The sequence below is a fragment of the Erpetoichthys calabaricus genome, chromosome 5 (assembly GCF_900747795.2).
Source record: "Erpetoichthys calabaricus chromosome 5, fErpCal1.3, whole genome shotgun sequence".
Taxonomy (NCBI): domain Eukaryota; kingdom Metazoa; phylum Chordata; class Cladistia; order Polypteriformes; family Polypteridae; genus Erpetoichthys; species Erpetoichthys calabaricus.
In genome coordinates, this window is record NC_041398.2 from 93,550,354 (window position 1) to 93,571,234 (window position 20,881).

At 42.5% G+C, this 20,881-nt stretch overlaps 1 protein-coding gene across 2 annotated transcripts in view; it reads left to right on the forward strand.

Moving 5' to 3' along the window:
- Nucleotides 1-20,881, forward strand: part of fam184b (family with sequence similarity 184 member B) — a 93,958-nt gene that overhangs the window by 46,982 nt on the left and 26,095 nt on the right. Inside the window, exons 4-9 of one of the 2 annotated variants that reach the window (XM_028803083.2) lie at nucleotides 2,247-2,386; nucleotides 3,216-3,383; nucleotides 4,244-4,354; nucleotides 16,005-16,142; nucleotides 20,176-20,297; nucleotides 20,512-20,647. In XM_028803083.2, coding sequence (XP_028658916.2) covers nucleotides 2,247-2,386; nucleotides 3,216-3,383; nucleotides 4,244-4,354; nucleotides 16,005-16,142; nucleotides 20,176-20,297; nucleotides 20,512-20,647 — 815 coding nt within the window. The remainder of the gene's footprint in view (nucleotides 1-2,246; nucleotides 2,387-3,215; nucleotides 3,384-4,243; nucleotides 4,355-16,004; nucleotides 16,143-20,175; nucleotides 20,298-20,511; nucleotides 20,648-20,881) is intronic. The other variant, XM_051928256.1, reaches the window with a different exon arrangement.

A 20,881-nucleotide genomic window follows, 5' to 3' on the forward strand; every position in this document is an offset into this window, starting at 1 on the left:
CATCATGGCCACCACGCGTTCTGAGCATTCATTTGATGCGTCCTCTGAACAGGTCCTCAGAAATTAATGCGATGCGTGCGCGAGTTGCAGTACCAGCAAAAAGTCGGGGGGCGCAGTGTGCTAAAAGTTGGAATGTGACGTCAGAGTCTCTGTTTACTATCTACATGTGACAGAAAGCCGCTTTGCGGATCCTATGAGATTGGTGTGCGCGCTTCGATATTTGATAAATGGTTCGATGTGGTGAAGCAAAATGCTGACATACAGATGTATTCATGGTGCTTTTATATTCAAGCATCGCATATTCCCGATCGTAATGACACGATACGTTTTAAAATTCTCACTGACAGCAGCGAATTGCTAGCAATAGATTGCCACACTGAGCACATTAAATGTATGATATTCCAACTCTCTGCACATTTAGAATCCTTAAATTTATACTTGATATCACTTTCATGATGAAAAGCATTAAAGTATGTATATTACATTTTACAGATAAATCGGTAATTTAATTTAAATAATGAATACTGTTAATAATTACACACATGGGGTGACACAGTGGCGGAGCGTTAGCGCTGCTGTCTTGAAGGGAGTCACGTCGCTGATATTCCCTGCCTGGAGTTTACATGTTTTCCTGCTGGGTTTCCTCAGTGTGCTCCAGTTTCCTTCCAAAGATATGCAGATTTGGGGATTTGGTGCCGCTAAAATGATGCTAGTGTATGTGTGTGCTTGTATTGACCTTGCGATGAGACGAGGCCTCGTCCAGGGATTGTTTTTCACTCGTGCCCAATGCTTGCTGGAATGGACACATCCCTGGATTTAATCAATAAACATCCTTTTCAGAGATATTGCGGTAAGGTGTCATCAGAATTTAATGGATGTTCTAGGCAATTCACAACACAGAGAAGCCGAACATGTTCTCACCGTGATAATATTTCGCACTGCCACCTGGCAGATTCCTCCAGATTTACGTAAAGTACGCGAGCAAGTATAAACACTTCAATGCTTGCGTAGCAGGAGCGTCCGCTGCAGCATGCGTCGCGTCGTGTGAAGTATAACTCCGGCCTAAGACAGACAGCAAAAAGATTCAAGTTGTTTGTAGCCTGAAGGGGATTCATTTTTTTTAATAGAATGCTTCGTTTCCATGCACACTGTAGGTTTTATGTTATTTGCATACAAATGACGAGGTGAAATATCACACTTTCCTCACATTACTGAACTACAATGTGAGAAACAATACAAGCTTTAGATAAATAACTTCAAATGTTGGATATTTCCTATTAAAATTTATTACCAGTTAGCTCATCCCTGAAATTACATTTTTAATCAGTCTGTTTCTGACTCTGATAAAGGCATGTTTTGAGTTTTGGACTTAAATATAACAGGATGTGCTGTGTCTCCATAGGTCCTGGAGTCAAGTCAAAATCTCTTTTATAAATTCAGTAGTTTTGACACTTGTTGTTTATAGAGTTGAGCGGCATGGTGGCGCAGTGGTAGCGCTGCTGCCTCGCAGTTAGGAGGCCTGGGTTCGCTTCCTTGGTCCTCCCTGAGTGGAGTTTGCATGTTCTCCCCGTGTCTGTGTGGGTTTCCTCCCACAATCCAAGGACATGCAGATTATGTGCATTGGCGATCCGAAGTTGTCCCTAGTGTGTGTGTGTGTGTGTGCCTTGCAGTGGGCTGGCATCCTGCCACCCTGTGTTGGCTGGGATTGGCTCCAGCAGACCCCCGTGACCCTGTAGTTAGGATATAGCAGGTTGGAAAATGGATGGATGGATGTTTATAGAGTTTTTTGCACTTATATCTCCTAAGTGTTTTATAGAGTGTTCATAAAGATTGGTACCCATTCACTTATTATAAAATATTAAGATGTAGTTTTCCAGGAAATTGGCATGTTGAGCATCCTAAACTTGGTAAGGCAAGTTTTATATTAGATGGATGTCTTGACTGTACCTTTTTGCAGGCAGATGGCAATTGATGTTAGAAGCAGGGACTCTGTTTATGATTAGTTAAAATGTGCATGTAATACTAAAAAAACCTCATTGAGTGTGGCTGTGCATTTTAATTTCTTCGCTGTAAAATTGTACCTCAGAGTGCTAAATGGGAGGGGTACTTTAATGATTCTAATAAGGTTTTCATGAACAGGAGACATTTCAAAATGTAGCACAGGTTTACACAGTTCTTAAAGGCTGAGTGAATCCTCTTAACTACTGAGTATTATTAAAACACAGGCCATTTTTTCTTTTTAACAGAGGAACTATTGTTTCATAGCAAGGCATCTGCAGAGGTGGATGATTTGCGAAGTCAGGTATCACAGCTACAAAGACGTGTTAAAGAGCTGGATCAGAAAAACAATGAAAAGAGCAATGATCATGCACAAAATATCAGACAGGTAAGAGAAATGACTTTGAGAAAGAAAACTTTTTGATTGTGTAAAATACAGTTCATTTCACAAGCCATTATTAATATTCTCCATTATTGGACTGTACCTCTTTAGATGGTTTTGCTCCAGTATGGATAAGCAAGGCTTAGTAATAGCTTCTGGTCTTTTTTATTTTAAATTATGATAATGGAAAACATGTGCCACATTAATTTAATATTATTAACTTGTAATATTTGTGGATAAAATCTAAATTAAATTAAATGTGTCCTTTGTGGTAGCACGACAAGACAAAATAATTTAATGTGCTTTATTGCTACATGAACATGTTTATTCTAAATGCTTTCATTATAACATTGATACTGGTACATTATACTTTACATATTAAATACACAAACATAAGATATGAAACAGTGCAGACTTGAACATATGTTTATCACTTTTAGAACATAATGACATACTATTAAAATAATTTTTTCAATAAATAAATTCCAAAAAACAACTACTGTATACTGTATTATTTAGAAAATATTGAATTTAATGAAGTATTCATTTAAGAATGGGCACTGGCCTAAGATTGTAAACTAGTTCAGAATGAAAATGATTAGGTACAGGGAGCTCCCTAGATCCAGCACAAGAAACCCACAACTAGTAGCACTAAAATAGTTAAACATGTACTGTAAGATGTTTTCCATTGTTTTCATTCCACAATTCCACAATTTCAAAATATCTTTAAATTTATTAATGTATTAGGTTATTGGCTGTAAATCACAGTACAAATTAGTTCAACTTTAACTGTCCACATTAAAATGGCCCTTGGCATTTTTTCTTTAAATGTCAGCAGATCCATGGTGAAGAGCTACACAAAGTAAAACAGCTGCCTGATGAAGAAAAGGCCCGATTAAAAGAACAACTCATAAAAGGATTGGAAGAAGTTACCAAAAAACATGCAACAGAGTTGAAATCTGTGCAGAACACCATGGAAGCTGAGAAACGAAAGATACAAAAGGTGGGAAAGTTTGCTTTTCACAACAGATTAATAATTGGACGTTATAAGAATTTTTGAGTTTGTAAGTTGTTTCATATTTTTAGTGTAAAAAGAAAATATTTGATTGTAAGCCAAGAATAACAGGAAAATTAAAAAACACGTTGCAATGTAAGAATTAAAGATATAGAAGTATTCTGAAATCGTTATTATATTTTACTGTTTCTTGCAACAGTGATTACATCCTAAGTGCATCCTTTCTGTTATACCCTTATTCAATGAAAATGCTTTTTTTAAATTATACTAATAAGCTCATTAAATTTGTAATGCAATGGTCATATCCATGCTACAAATGAAATGATTTTACATTTGATTGAACTCTAAATCATTCATATTTACTCTATAAATTAGTTTTGTAAAACAGTTCATATAAATTACTTAGAACACTTCGGTAATGTTTCTTCTTGCACTTTCCTTCAGACTTTAATAAAACAAAATCATGGATTCAGCTGTGTTGAAGGTTAGAACAGACATACTCATATTCTCAGCTAAAAAATGAAATGGCCCACATCCAAAGCAAAGTATGGGCAACAGTCTTAAGCATGAAAGTGATCTCACTATCCCTCACATGCTTACCACATGACATATGATGGATTATAAATTAGTTTTATTCATATAAATTTCTTTTAAGCAAAATCAGATTTGGTGACATGGTGAAGCATTAGCCATGGACCCACACTGATCACTCCTGTCTGTATAAACAGTAAAAGAAAAAAAAATAATAATAATGGAATTGTGTAGTAAATGTCTAAAAGCTTTTTTTCAGGCATTATTAAGAAAAATATATATTTTCTAAGATAAGACTGGGTATGTTTTTATTGTAGGACCTTCAAGCGCAATTTGAAGAGTTTAAAAAGAAGATGGAGGAAGAAAGGAAGCAGATAGAGAAAGAAAAAGATGACCTTACATGTCAACTCAAAGAGTCACTCATCAAGGTACCCCAACCTGTTTTTAGTGTAACATACTGTAAATACTGATTACAAGTTGTTGAAGAAATTTACTGGCACCCCCCACTGGGTATCCCATATAGGCAGTAAACGCAAGCAGGAGAAAGTGTCGGTCTTCTTTATTTTTATATATATACTAGGGGCTTTGCCCCCTGCTCGCTTCGCTCGCCAACCCCCGTGTTTGGTTTCCAGATACACACTTAAGATTTTTTTTTTCTTTGAATTGTTGCTATTTCATTAGTTTCACTTTTATTTCAGAACTTCTTTAAAAACAATATTTGGAATCTTTAGAGTCCCAACATGCTGAATCTTTTAAATGAAGTCCGTGAGACATGTGTTTAATGACTTTGTACCATAATTCAGGATAGGTTTCTGTGTTTGAAATTTCAGCACAGACAAAGTGATCGACAACATAAGCAGTTAATAATTTTTTTTTGCAAAGTAACCAATAAATGCATGTGAGGTAAACCCCGTTTTTGAAATTCTCTGACTTAAACTTCAAAGCCTTACAATATCTACATACTTCAGACATATCACCTATGTCCATATATTCGATCTCTATTAGCCTTATTGTTATTTCTCTGAGTAATAATTTCTCTTTGTTTCCGCTAATGTGATATTTACTTTCTTTGTTTTGACACTTTTGTTTTTTTCTGCTTTCATATTCTGTATCTTGCTCTGCATGTGTTTCGTGCCTACGTTTTTTTTGAGTCTTTTGAATTCCACTGTTTTCATTATCTCTAACCTGCTCTGCATGTGTTTATGACTTTTTACTTTGTTTTCTACTCTTTGTCTTCTATTTCTGACCTCGCTTTGTTCTGCTATTTTTTCAATTACACCTGGTCTGTGATGATTATTTTCTCCTTTTTTTGAGTAATAATTTCCTTTTGTTTGTGCTATTGCAATCTTTTTTTGATACTGTAGCGACCTCCGCATCCGGCTCAAAAAGAGAAGAAGTAAAAAAAAAAAAAAACACAGACATAATAAAGTCTCACAAAAGTTTTACTTGAACAATCAAGAAAAAGAATGCCAACTTCGTAACCCCAAACACAACTTTCTAGTACCCTCTCCAACCCCCTCCTCCCATCCCACGACCCCCCCCCCCCCTTACCGCATCAGTCAAGCTGTCAGTCTTCCATGCTGAACTCTGCCCTCCCTCAATCGAACCTAACAGTCACTCCAAAAAAAAAAGGCTTCAACCTGGAAGGGACGCTACAATACTTTAGAATTTTCCTGCTTTCATATTCTTTACCTTTCTCTGCATGTGTATCGCGCCATCGTTTTTTTTTTGAGCCTTTCGAATTCCACTGCTTTCATAATCTCTAACCTGCTCTGCATGTGTATAGCGCCAACGTTTATGAAGTTATACTTTGTCTTTTAATTCTGAGCCCGATTGAATGTGCTTTTTTTCAATTCCACTTGTTCCGGAATATATGTCTATTAGGACTAGGTGTTTTAATCCCTTTGTAATCAGGACAGCATTGATTTCTTAGGTAGGACTGGAGATGTCCTCATGGATTTTCATCTGGCAGTGTTACTGCCTCCAGTACAACACATCATCAGTTGTATACCCCGGGGTCATTGGGTGTTTCGGCCTTTATCACAATACACCCTCGCCCGAGGACGGCCCACCACAGGCTGATCAGACCTGGGTGTGTGCCACGCTGGAGGCTCCATGAGCAGCCCATATGGTCTTATTCTGCTTCAGCCACAACCAATGGCTGCTTCTTATGGCGGTATCTGCCAGTTCCTTTATGATCTTCCGCTGAGCCTGCCCACTGATTCCTATCTCCTTCAGTAGCCTCGTGGTGGAACTAGCTACGAAACCCCTGCAGCACACCTCCACTGGATGTACAGACACTTTCCAGCCCGGTCCTCAGCTTCATCTGCCAAGTTTGTATATCGCAGTTTTTTCCTTTCGAATGCCTCATCAATGGCTTCCTCCCATGGGACTGTCAGCTCCACAGTGAACACACGTCGACAGGATTTAGACCAAAGGACCAGGTCTGGCCGCAGGTTTGTTATTGCGATTTCAGGTGGGAATGTGAGTCTTTGATTTAGATCCACTTGCATTTCCCAGTCCCAGGCTGCATTCAGTGGACATGAGACTGGAGACGCTCTTTTGGCTGGCTGCTTCTCCCCCTCACGGACAAAAGATATTTGTTGCCGAGAGGCAGTCTCAGCCTCCAAGGGTATGGCGTTGGTGGTTACCCTCTTAATCTCCAGTGCAGCTGCCAAGCTCCTCAACACTTGGTGTAGCGCCAGGTGTATCTGCCTTGGGTAAGGCTCGTCTTGCAACCCACCAAGATGTGTTTAAGAGTTGCTGGGGCAGCACACTGGAGACAGGCCGGATCCTCTCCAAACCAAAGATGCAAGTTTGTTGGAGAGGGCAGGACATCATATGTGGCTCTGATGGTAAAGCTCAGCATATTGGACTCCATGTTCCACAGCTCGCTCCAGGTGTAATCCAAGCCACTTCCGCACCTGCACATTCACCAGCCTCTCCAGCCGCTTGGCAAGGAATAGGGTGACCTCATAGATGGAAATTGGCCACATGAGGCGGGGCAACAATCCAAACTGAAAGCACCAGAGCTTCAGCTTCCCTGGGAGAGCAGTGTGGTTAATTTGCTTTAGACCACTGATGGTGTCCTGCCTGAGTTGTTCCACCTGTTCAGAGTCTTTTAGCTCTGCATTGTACCAATGTCCAAGGCTTTTGATGGACTTTTCCAGGATTGTTGGTATTGGCACATCATTAACATAGAACCTCTCGTTGACGAGCTGGCCCTTAACGATGGAGATACTGCGGGATTTTTCTGGTTTAATCTCCATTCGTGCCCATTTGATGTTACCCTGGAGTTTGTCCAGCAGGCGTCTGGTGCATGCCTTAGTTGATGTTATAGTTGTCATGTCATCCATAAACGCCCTAATCGGAGGAAGACGCAGCCTGCTCTTCAGACGTTCCCCTCCAACCACCCACCGTGATGCTCGAATAATTAATTCCATTGCCATGGTGAAGGCCAGTGGGGAGATGGTGCAACCCGCCATTATGCCAATCCGGAGGGACTGCCAAGCAGTTGTTTTATCTTGGAGTGTAATGCAGAACTGAAGGTCCTGGAAATTGGCTTTTAACAGCCGTATGATGGTCTCTGGGACATGAAAAAAATTGAAGGCTGTCCACAATAACTCATGAGGCACTGACCCGAAGGCATTGGCCAGGTCTAAAAAGACCACATGCAGATTTTTCTTTCCCTTCTTGGCCATTTGTACTTGGTTCCAAATCATACTTGCGTGCTCCAGACAACCTGAAAATCCTCTTATTCCAGCCTTCTGCACAGAAGTTTTAACGTAGTTGTTCTTCAGCAGGAACGCTGATAGTCTTTGTGCCACAACACTGAAGAAAATCTTTCCTTCCACATTTAGTAAGCTGATCTGGCAGAACTGATAGATGGTTGAGGAGTTCTTTTCTTTAGGAATCAGGATCCCGCCTGCTCTTCGCCAAGCCTTAGGTATGATTCCTTTTTCCTATGCCACTTTCATCAACTTCCTGAGGTACTTTGAGACGCCTAGGGTGTTCTTGTAGAGCCTATATGGAATGCCGTTGGGCCCAGGAGTTGATGCTGATCTTGCCCGTCTTAATGTGGTCTCAACTTCCCTCCATATAGGGGGTCTTTTGTCCAGTTGGTGCTCAGGTGTTGGATAGGTGGCATGTCCTCTGGGATGGTGACTGGCACATGCCTCTGATTGTCAGAGTTTGTCTTGCTCAGGTGCTCCTCTAATTCCCTCATAGGCACTTTAAGGGTCCCGGTTTTCTCCTTGACAAAGAGATTATTACTTTCCTTGTTTTCTGAATTTGCACCTAGATTATTCTTTTTCTTTTTTGCATTTTTTTCTCTCCAACGCTTTTGAGTCTCTTTTCTCCACGTTGCTCTTTCTTCTTCGCTTAGTCGTCGACGTTTCATTTATAACGTATTGTCCTTATACGTTTTATATGCACTGAGAGCCCTGGATCTGTGTGTGCTCAAAGCCTTGACATGACTGAGTGTTTTGCTGCCTGTGGTCTTATTTGATATTGGTTGTAAGTAGGGTGTGTCTTGAAAGAATCTCATGTTCTACGTCCCCGTGAGACGGTCCTGGGTCAATCTCTTTCGTCTCATGGGTCTTTTAAGTGTCTTCCATGATCTTCACGTGAAGATCACGTTTTGTCTCCCTAGTCGTTCTTTCCCAGGATTTTTTTTTTTATAATAGATATATTTTGTGATGGATGGCCTAGAATCGTGCCCTGTCGGGAAGCCTGGAGGTGCGGGGGACCGAGAGAAGGCTCGGACGTGAAGGGACAACCACCCTAGGTTGCATCGAGGCCACGGGCACGGGGCTTGGAAGCCCAAACCTGTTGGGGTCCATGGCCAGCACCTGGGGGCGCCTGGGCAGCTCCGGAGCCTTGTCATGCAGCACTTCCACCACACCTGGAAGTGCTGCCAGAGAAGGAGCTGAATTCACGTGCAGCACTTCCACCACACCCAGAGGTGCTGCCGGATATTAATTGGAGAGCACCTAGAGCACTTCCGGGTGCAGTATAAAGGAGGCTGTCTCACTCCACTCGTGAGCCGGAGTCGGGTGGAAGAGGACAGAGCTTGCGTGTGAGGAGTGGAGGCGGCAGTAGAGAACGAGCGTTATTGTGGTGATTTGGGTCACTGTGTTAGTGTGTTGTGCAATAAACGCGTGTGTTTTGAGCCTAGTCATTTTTAGTGCAGGTTCTTTATTCCTTCATCCAAGTTCCTGAGCATTAGATTAATTGCCAACTTTTAGTTTGTTCTGTGGGTGCATGCATGATGGAGCTATGCGAAGTACTGGAATCCTGTCCACGTTAGGTTTCCGCCATACTCTAAATATACCTAATGCTGTTACTGTGGGTTTTTGCCCTCACAACTCAGAACTCCGCGGATTAAGCAGGTCTGGTAATGGATGAAAGGATGTCTCTAAAGGAAAGCTGTTTATATATAATATCGTAGCCATAGTGAATTTGAGCAGCTCAGGGTTAAACATTCACATGTAAAGGTATGTTCTACAGGAACAATTGACTAAGGCTTTGTTAAATGTATCTGACAGTGAATGAAGCAGCATGGAGTTTATATCATAGTCTTTGTATCTCCCTACTACTAATAAAAGCTTTTTTGAGATGTTAAAAGTCGCTTGTTGGCTTGATTCGTACCAGAATATCTCAAAATGTTTCCTGAGGAGATATGCACATCTGTTGGCGAAATGGGTTCTGGAATGAAATGGGACATCAAGTGTAGGTCAAATTGGAAATCTGTATAGTAGATGCCTGGAGTTTATTGTTATATTTTATTCAACTCTACTTCTTATAATAAAAAACACATTCAAAACATAGTTTTTTTATCCATCCATCCATCCATCCGTTAACCAAGGGGGTCTGCTGGAGCCAATCCTAGCCAACACAGGGCGCAAGGCTGGAGACAAACCCCGGGCACGGCGCCAGCCCACCGCAGGGCATACACACAAACACACCCACACACCAAGCACACACTAGGGACAATTTAGAATCGTCAATGCACCTAACCTGCACATCTTTGGACTGTGGGAGGAAACTGGAGCACCCGGAGGAAACCCATGCAGACACGGGGAGAACATGCAAACTCCACGCAAAGAGGACCCAGGAAGCGAACCCAAGTCTCCTTACTGCGAGGCAGCAGCGCCACCGTGCCGCCCATAGATTTTTTTAGTTGCTGTAAAATTCAAAGCAAATTAAGATGGTGCAGCCTTTTTCAGTTTTATACAACAATTTCAAAATAACATTTGCAGTAAAAATAGTATTGTTTGGCACTGTGGTATAGTAGTTACCACTGTTGCCTTGAAGTGTTGGATTCCAGGGTCTAACAACTCTGTTTTAAATTGGGTCCATTAATTTTTAAATTTTCATCTAAACCAGAGCAAGTCATCAATTACTGTATAAAGAAAAGAAAAATAAAAAACAAAACCTTTTAGAATGTCCATTCTTCAGAACAATTTCACTATTAATCACTCAGTATATTTACATGGTCTTTAATAACCTGGTTGTAGCTGCATTTGTCAAGGATTTTTAAAAATTCAAAAGCTACTACCAAGAAAGGCATTCCAGCACTAGTATGACTCATTATATAAAATAAAACTCCACAGTCCAAGTGTCGTTTTTTAAAGATTTTGGTGAAATTCAAAGCAAAATGTTTGCACAAAAAATAAGAAACAAGTTCATAATACAAGAAAAACATTGTGGGAAATGGGAAACTTATGGTATTGTGCTTGAGGATTAAGAAACTGGGTCACATTTCTTAAGGCTTTTATATGTTACTTCATTCAATACATTTACACACATAATGTAATTATTCTTTCTCCTTGTTGAAATAATCTGTCTTAATATTTTAGAAATCACTAAATTTATGTTAATGAGCTGAATGTACAGTGCTAAGCCGAGCAGCACAATCTCGGAAGCAGTTTTACGGGTAACCCATTACAAGTAATGTGCATTACATAGTCTGAATACTTTTTAAAAATAACAAGAAACCTAATGCAATACTTATTTTATTGAAGTAAGTAAACATGCGTTATTATTATCAGGTGTAAGGCAAGAAGCACATGTACCAGTATGCTGGTCCTTTGCAGGGCTCAGTTGTATAGCCGTGCAGAAAAGTGTGTTTTGCATGAAATCCGGTAACAGAAACATGTAATTAAATTGTCAGTTTAGTTTTCATCTAGCTATTTGCTATAGATAGATTGAAGTAATGCAATCAGGTGACATAATGGCCAGTGTTCATACCACAAATCATTGTTGGCTCAGGATGTAAAAATGGGATTGATGTTATTTATGTTACAGTGCATAAAGGGCATATTTATAAAACACAACAAAATTATGACAGGCTTCATGCTTGTTGTAGGATTCATGAGAGCAGATGATGGCATTTAACCCCTTTTTTTAATGATGTTATAGCATTTTCCTAAAGGAGAACTCCAGAAGCGTACTTTCACATGTAAATGGAGTTTTTTAGGAAACCAGGTTTCTGCCTTAACCAGGTTACTCACTTTTCAGGTTTTAGTGTGTGCATAAGAACACACTCAGTGATATTATGATTTGGGCTACAGTTCTTACAAACTGAATGAAGAGTGAGCTTCCTTCTGCTATTTCGCTGGATCAGATTGTATTTGTTAAGGTTAAACAATTGGCTATGAAATGTTCCCCATATGTTCAGCAAAGCTCTCCGAGGTTAAACTATAATTTTTCAACTACCTATGTCTTGATCTCATGTTAACTAGAAAAGTTGTTGAAGAACATTGTTAAAGTGAATATTCTCCAAAATGGTTATATCTTTGTATAGTATATTTTTTACGTTGTTCTATCAAGAGGTATTTTTGCTTCTTAGTTGAAGTCTTGCAAATGAGCAAAAGTGTACTAGATGTTGGGGAAGTTGGAACATGAAGCAGGACTTTATAGAGTTTATTATTATTATTTTCTGTTTTTGCTTATTTGGGATGGGAAACTTAGGAAATTAACCTTCAGCCTTCTGTTGATACCAATGTAAGAAGCATTTCCATGTGCTATGAGCAACTGCAGAAGTGAATGTCAACTGGTGTATGTATGTGTCCTATTCAGGTGAGAAAAAGGTAGATCTGGTACTAGAAACTACTCTAGCTGCTGTTTTAAATCCGCCAAAGAGTTATCCATTTCTCGCTTGCTGTGTCCTTGCTTTGTTTGAGAACACTTAGCCTGCAAGAAAAGAAAATGCCTGGGAGCGGAATAATCATCCGCATCTTATAACTTCTAGTGGACCGAACAGAGAGTTAAAAAACCCAGGGTGTATGATTCTGTGTATCGCTTTATATACCTGCTGTGATTGGTTTCAAGCAAATGAATACAGGTATATTCTACAAGTTAAAGCTTAAAAGTAAGTGCCTGTAAGTGAAGCTGATTTCAGGATTGTCCATTCCTTGTGCTGCTGTGGTCCCTTAAGGGTACTCGAGGGTGTGATATTTCGTTGGTAGTTAAACTGGGTTGAAATGAAGATTTGTAAATAAAAGACAGTTCCAATCATCAAGCAGCCTGCCATTAGAGGTATTGAGAGTTGAATACGCTGTACATAGTACGAACAGTGAGACAGGTAAAAGGTAAACTTATGCAACTGATCTTGAAATTTCTTCTGATCCCCCATTAAGAAGCAAACCTAAGAGGCTAGTTGTTGCCTTTCGCATTACATGATCTGATAGGACGATAAAATAATCCTTTTCAGTGAATTCTACTGTATGTCAGCAAATTCTTCTTAAAGCACTGGTTGCAGCGGTGACTTTATTCATTTGGAATGCTGAGAGGCCACAGCTGAAAATAGATTCGCCCTCCATAGAGGGACATGACATTACCTAACTTTCAGTTCTACTAATGGACAGCAAATATATGTAATAATGAAATTATGGAAGGACTGGAACTTATATCCACTTGGTTATTGAGAGGAAGCCCTGCATGATTTACTGTGTATGCCAATTAGTTACTGCCAGTTAATTAGGAATCACATACTATATTTTATTTTTGGGCATCACAGTGGCGCAGTGGTTTTGCTGCTGCCAAAAAGGAGGCCAGGGGTAACATCATGGGCCATCTCTGTGTGGAGTCTGTATGCCTTTCCTGTGTCCGCATAGGTTTGTTCTGGGTGCTCTGGTTTCCTCCCACAGCCTGAAGACAATACAGGTAAAGTTGATTGGCAATGCTAAATTGGACCCTGATGTGATGTGTGTGTGTTCACTCTGTAATGTATGGGCACCCCATCCAAGGATTGTTTTCACTTTGTACCCTGTGCTTGCTGGGATAGGTTCCAGTTGCCCAAAGACCTGTTCTGGAAAAGTGGAAAATAAATAAAATTAATACTTCAGCATTCATATAAAATATGGTACAGGTGAAGGAGTACATGGAATGCTTGAAGGATGAGATGTTACTATCAATTGCATTATAAGACAATTGTATATTTCAACTATCCCTAAAGTACACAATATTAATATATGGGAAATGCATAATATAGGGACATTTAAAGATTTGTGTTTTGACAATATATTTGCATTCTTTATGGTTAAAAAATAACCTTTAATCAAAGGATCTTGATTATTACTGTACATGCTAGTAACTTTTTAAAAGAAGCCAGAGGAACTTTCTTAACCATTCTTCATTATTATCTGTTGTACAAATTACACTTTCTATCTGTGATGAAGGTGTAAGCTGTATCTCCAGACTACCCAAGCAAAGCTCTAGATAACCTGAGACAGGAGCACTCGGAGCAAGAACTTTCTATTAGATTTTTAGAGAGTGAAATGACTTCAGCACTAGATGAAATGTATTCACTCTCAGTCTATAAAAAACAATCTAATTGAACTTAAAACAGTCCATAACACACATCTCCATTAATGTAGGATAACCAAAATATTTCTTAGTTAAGACCCCACTTGTATGCAATGTTGTCAGATACCTTTCTGGTCACATTTTTGAAATACAGTGCATCCAGAAAGTATTCACAGCGCATCACTTTTTCCACAATTTGTTATGTTACAGCCTTATTCCAAAATGGATTAAATTCATTTTTTTCCTCAGAATTCTGCACACTACACCCCATAATGACAACGTGAAAAAAGTTTACTTGAGGTTTTTGCAAATTTATTAAAAATAAAAAAACTGAGAAATCACATGTACATAAGTATTCACAGCCTTTGCTCAATACTTTGTCGATGCACCTTTGGAAGCAATTACAGCCTCAAGTCTTGTTGAATATGATGCCACAAGATTGGCACACCTATCCTTGGCCAGTTTCGCCCATTCCTCTTTGCAGCACCTCTCAAGCTCCATCAGGTTGGATGGGAAGCGTCGGTGCACAGCCATTTTAAGATTTCTCCAGAGATGTTCAATCGGATTCAAGTCTGGGCTCTGGCTGGGCCACTCAAGGACATTCACAGAGTTGTCCTGAAGCCACTCCTTTGATATCTTGGTTGTGTGCTTAGGGTCGTTGTCCTGCTGAAAGATGAACCGTCGCCCCAGTCTGAGGTCAAGAGCGCTCTGGAGCAGGTTTTCACCCAGGATGTCTCTGTACATTGCTGCAGTCATCTTTCCCTTTATCCTGACTAGTCTCCCAGTTCCCCACAGCATGATGCTGCCACCACCATGCTTCACTGTAGGGATGGTGCCAGGTTTCCTCCAAACGTGACACCTGGCATTCACACCAAAGAGTTCAATCTTTGTCTCATCAGACCAGAGAATTTTCTTTCTCATGGTCTGAGAGTCCTTCGGGTGCCTTTTGGCAAATTCCAGGCGGGCTGCCATGTGCCTTTTACTAAGGAGTGGCTTCCGTCTGGCCACTCTGCCATACAGGCCTGATTGGTGGATTGCTGCAGAGATGGTTGTCCTTCTGGAAGGTTCTCCTCTCTCCACAGAGGACCTCTGGAGCTCTAACAGAGTGACCATCGGGTTCTTGGTCACCTCCCTGACTAAGGCCCTTCTCCCCAGTTTAGATGGCCGGCCAGCTCTAGGAAGAGTCCTGGTGGTTTCAAACTTCTTCCACTTACAGATGATGGAGGCCACAGTGCTCATTGGGACCTTCAAAGCAACAGAAATTTTTCTGTAACCTTCCCCAAATATGTGCCTCAAGACAATCCTGTCTCGGAGGTCTACAGACAATTCCTTTGACTTCATGCTTGGTTTGTGCTCTGACATGAACTGTCAACTGTGGGACCTTATATAGACAGGTGTGTGCCTTTCCAAATCATGTCCAGTCAACTGAATTTACCACAGGTGGACTCCAATTAGCTGCAGAAACATCTCAAGGATGATCAGGGGAAACAGGATGCACCTGAGCTCAATTTCGAGCTTCACGGCAAAGGCTGTGAATACTTATGTACATGTGATTTCTCCGTTTTTTTATTTTTAATAAATTTGCAAAAACCTCAAGTAAACTTTTTTCACGTTGTCATTATGGGGTGTTGTGTGTAGAATTCTGAGGAAAAAAATGAATTTAATCCATTTTGGAATAAGGCTGTAACATAACAAAATGTGGAAAAAGTGATGCGCTGTGAATACTTTCCGGATGCACTGTATTCTCAGCCCAGACCTTATTGGAATAAAATCATTCTTTATCAGTTTTAGATTCACAGTAACCTGTAGTGTTGCACCACATCTCCTTCAGGACGTCACCTTTTAATGAACAATCTGCTAGTTGTGGTAGCTGTAGTACTGTCACATGTACAGGGTACTGAGAGACTCTTATTTGCATGTCCGAATAACATGCAACATGTCACCACTCTCCGGTGCCATGTTAAACAAGAATGTATTGTGATAGCTTACGCTGTATAATTGACAGGATTTTGCTCAACTGGAAGTACACTAACCCACACATAGAAGACAATGGGAAAAGATGTCTTATTTTACTTGACATTAGATAAAATTTAATTCAGGGGACATTTACAAAGTTTTTTAAAATAAAAATAAAACAGAGAAACAGAATGGATAGAAAGAAATTAGATTAAATAAAAAACAGATAAACACAATGTATTTTTGATTTCTTTGTAATGTGGATTTGTATATTTTTCATTGTTCTGTAAATTTTGTGTCATTTTTTTACAGATTTCACACCTTGAGAGTTCAATACAGAGACAACATAACAACCCAGATACAGTCTTGATTGAAACACAAGCAGTGAAGCCCAACAGAAAGTTGGAAGAAGAAATGGAGCAGGCACGCTGCCTTATTCTTGATCTAAAAGTAAAGTTTTTATGAAATTATTAAAAAATAGTTACAGTCATAAACAAATCAGTCTTTGAAATTAAAGTGTGTTTTCTGAAATAATGTCCTCAAATGGTTAATAATTTAGCATGCTTCATAGTGAATAATGGCCCATACTAATTTACGTGGGAGTTTCAACAGACTATCCTGGAATACATACCTTTAATTTTGAATTACAGGCTACTTTAAAAATAATATCCATCCATTGTCTCCCGCTTATCCGAGGTCGGGTCGCGGGGGCAGCAGCTTGAGCAGAGATGCCCAGACTTCCCTCTCCCCGGCCACTTCTTCTAGCTCTTCCGGGAGAATCCCGAGGCGTTCCCAGGCCAGCCGGGAGACATAGTCCCTCCAGCGTGTCCTGGGTCTTCCCCGGGGCCTCCTCCCGGTTAGACGTGCCCGGAACACCTCACCAGGGAGGCGTCCAGGAGGCATCCTGATCAGATGCCCGAGCCACCTCATCTGACTCCTCTCGATGCGGAGGAGCAGCGGCTCTACTCTGAGCCCCTCCTGGATGACTAAGCTTCTCACCCTATCTTTAAGGGAAAGCCCAGACACCCTGCGGAGGAAACTCATTTCAGCCGCTTGTATTCGCGATCTCGTTCTTTCGGTCACTACCCATAGCTCATGACCATAGGTGAGGGTAGGAACATAGATCGACTGGTAAATTTCACCACGACAGAGCGATGCAACGCCCGCATTACTGCGGATGCCGCACCGATCCGCCTGTCGATCTCACGCTCCATTCTTCCCTCACTCGTGAACAAGACCCCGAGATACTTGAACTCCTCCACTTGGGGCAGGATCTCGCTACCAACCCTGAGAGGGCACTCCACCCTTTTCCGGCTGAGGACCATGGTCTCGGATTTGGAGGTGCTGATTCTCATCCCAGCTGCTTCACACTCGGCTGCGAACCGATCCAGAGAGAGCTGAAGATCACGGCCTGATGAAGCAAACAGGACAACATCATCTGCAAAAAGGAGTGACCCAATCCTGAGCCCACCAAACTGGACCCCCACAACGCCCTGGCTGCGCCTAGAAATTCTGTCCATAAAAGTTATGAACAGAATCGGTGACATAGGGCAGCCCTGGCGGAGTCCAACTCTCACTGGAAACGGGTTCGACTTACTGCCGGCAATGCGGACCAGGCTCTGGCAACGAGTGTACAGGGACCGAACAGCCCTTATCAAGGGGGCCGGTACCCCATACTCTCGGAGTACCCCCCACAGGATTCCCCGAGGGACACGGTCGAATGCCTTTTCCAAGTCCACAAAACACATGTAGACTGGTTGGGCAAACTCCCATGCACCCTCCAGGACCCTGCTAAGGGTATAGAGCTGGTCCACTGTTCCGCGACCAGGACGAAAACCACACTGTTCCTCCTGAATCCGAGGCTCGACTATCCGACGGACCCTCCTCTCCAGGACCCCTGAATAGACTTTTCCAGGGAGGCTGAGGAGTGTGATCCCTCTGTAGTTGGAACACACCCTCCGATCCCCCTTCTTAAAGAGGGGGACCACCACCCCGGTCTGCCAATCCAGAGGCACTGTCCCTGATGTCCATGCGATGTTGCAGAGGCGTGTCAACCAAGACAGTCCTACAACATCCAGAGCCTTGAGGAACTCCGAGCGTATCTCATCCACCCCCGGCGCCCTGCCACCAAGGAGTTTTTTGACCACCTCGGTGACCTCAGTCCCAGAGATGGGGGAGCCCACCTCTGAGTCCCCAGGCTCTGCTTCCTCATTGGAAGGCATGTTAATGGGATTGAGGAGGTCTTCGAAGTACTCCCCCCACCGACCCACAACGTCCCGAGTCGAGGTCAGCAGCGCACCATCCCCACCATATACAGTGTTGACACTGCACTGCTTCCCCTTCCTGAGACGCCGGATGGTGGACCAGAATCTCCTCGAAGCCGTCCGAAAGTCGTTCTCCAGGGCCTCCCCAAACTCCTCCCACGCCTGAGTTTTTGCCTCAGCAACCACCAAAGCCGCATTCCGCTTGGCCTGCTGGTACCTATCAGCTGCCTCCGGGGTCCCACAGGATAAAAGGGACCGGTAGGACTCCTTCTTCAGCTTGACGGCATCCTTCACCGCCGGTGTCCACCAACGGGTTCGGGGATTGCCGCCACGACAGGCACCAACCACCTTACGGCCACAGCTCCGGTCAGCTGCTTCAACAATAGAGGCACGGAACATGGCCCATTCGGACTCAATGTCCCCCACCTCCCTCGGGATGTGGTCGAAGTTCTGCCGGAGGTGGGAGTTGAAGCTACTTCTGACAGGGGGCTCTGCCAGACGTTCCCAGCAGACCCTCACAACACGTTTGGGCCTACCACGCCTGACCGGCATCCTCCCCCACCATCGAAGCCAACTCACCACCAGGTGGTGATCAGTTGACAGCTCCGCCCCTCTCTTCACCCGAGTGTCCAAGACATGTGGCCGCAAGTCCGACGACACGACCACAAAGTCGATCATCGAACTGAGGCCTAGGGTGTCCTGGTGCCAAGTGCACATATGAACACCCCTATGCTTGAACATGGTGTTCGTTATGGACAATCCGTGACGAGCACAGAAGTCCAATAACAAAACACCGCTCGGGTTCAGATCGGGGGGGCCATTCCTCCCAATCACGCCCTTCCAGGTCTCACTGTCATTGCCCACGTGAGCATTGAAGTCTCCCAGCAGAACGAGGGAGTCCCCAGAAGGTATGCCCTCTAGCACCCCCTCCAGGGACTCCAAAAAGGGTGGGTACTCCGAACTGCTGTTTGGTGCATACGCACAAACAACAGTTAGGACCCGTCCCCCCACCCGAAGGCGAAGGGAGGCTACCCTCTCGTCCACCGGGGTAAACCCCAATGAACAGGCTCCAAGTCGGGGGGCAATAAGTATACCCACACCCGCTCGGCGCCTCTCACCGGGGGCAACTCCAGAGTGGTAGAGAGTCCAGCCCCTCTCAAGGAGATTGGTTCCAGAGTCCAAGCTGTGCGTCGAGGTGAGTCCGACTATATCTAGCCGGAACCTCTCAACCTCGCGCACAAGCTCAGGCTCCTTCCCCTTCAGAGAGGTGACATTCCACGTCCCAAGAGCCAGCTTCTGTAGCCGAGGATCGGACCGCCAAGGTCCCCGTCTTCGGCCACCACCCAACTCACACTGCACCCGACCTCCTTGGCCCCTCCCATAGGTGGTGAGCCCATGGGAAGGGGGACCCACGTTGCCTCTTCGGGCTGTGCCCGGCCGAGCCCCATGGGTGCAGGCCCGGCCACCAGGCGCTCGCCATCGAGCCCCACCTCCAGGCCTGGCTCCAGAGTGGGGCCCCCGGTGACCCGCGTCCGGGCAAGGGAAAACGCCGTCCAAAATTGTTTTCCATCATAGGAGGTTTGTTTAACCGCTCTTTGTCTCATCCCTCACCTAGGACCAGTTTGCCCTGGGTGGCCCTACCAGGGGCATAAAGCCCCGGACAACAGAGCTCCTAGGATCATTGGGACACGCAAACCCCTCCACCACGATAAGGTGGCGGTTAAAGGAGGGGTAAAAATAATATTCAGGGTCAAAAGTTGGGCTGGCTGGGAGATGTGGAGCTGCAATCCCAGGCACTGTTAATTAACCCTTTGGGTGAACTTGTCTTCTCATGCCTAGGAGAGCAGCACAACTTACAATAGTTTGCAAAAAGGGAAAATGTACTGAGCAGTTGGGATTAACCATCAACAGAACAACAAACATTAAAATAAGTTATATACTGTACACATTCAATGCTGTTAACATCAAGGAACTTTGTAAAAAATATTAAAAATTTAACAAAAATGATCTTACCATAGAAAATATTATTTCAGTTCTCTTCACATATATTACCATCTACAGGAGTTTGTTTTAAAGAAGAGTTGTTTGTTTTGTTTATAGTAGTGATCATTGAAACAACAAAATAGATAAACTTCAATAATTGCTCAGTTTATTGTTAAAAGCTGGGCAAAGTATATTAAGTAGAGTTCAGCTTTGATACTGTGTGTCTGTTAATTTAGAAGGAGCTAGCACTTGGAAAGAGACAACATCAAACAGCGATGCTTGCCTGGGAAACAGAAAAGGAAAGAATTAAAGAACGTATTTCAGCACTGACTGAGGCAAAATGCAAAGAAAAAATAAGGTATGATTTTGTGACATTAATGAAGCATATTCCACATGTATAGAGTACTTTAATATTTTAACATTCAGTTAAAATTCAAAGCTATGTCATTTATTAGAAAATGTTACTAAGCAAATTATAAGTTATCACTTTAAGTCACTCACTTTTGTATATAGTTTATTATAATGACAACAGAAAGAGTAAAATATTTTAAATAAATTGAACTCTTTTTAAGGTCCAGCAACTTTGCAGAGTGTGCAGAGAAAAATGAATCACAAGAACAGTATCTTGCATGCCTTCTCCTGCAGAAAGATAAAGGTGCTGAGATAAGTGAGGGGCACAAAGGAAAGTTGGAAGAAATGTATTTACAGGTACAGCATTATCAACAATAGGTCTGCCAACTTATTATTTGTTCCAGCTAACAGAATGCGCTATCTGAGTTTGATATGTTCTTGGATTTGAATCAAATGCTGTTGTATAACAGACTTCACAGGACTAGTAAAACTTAATTTCCATCCATGTACATTTCTGGTGCAGAAGCTGTTTCAACGCTTATATAAATTATACTTTGAGCCATTCTTTTAGGACACCTTGCAAATCTCAAC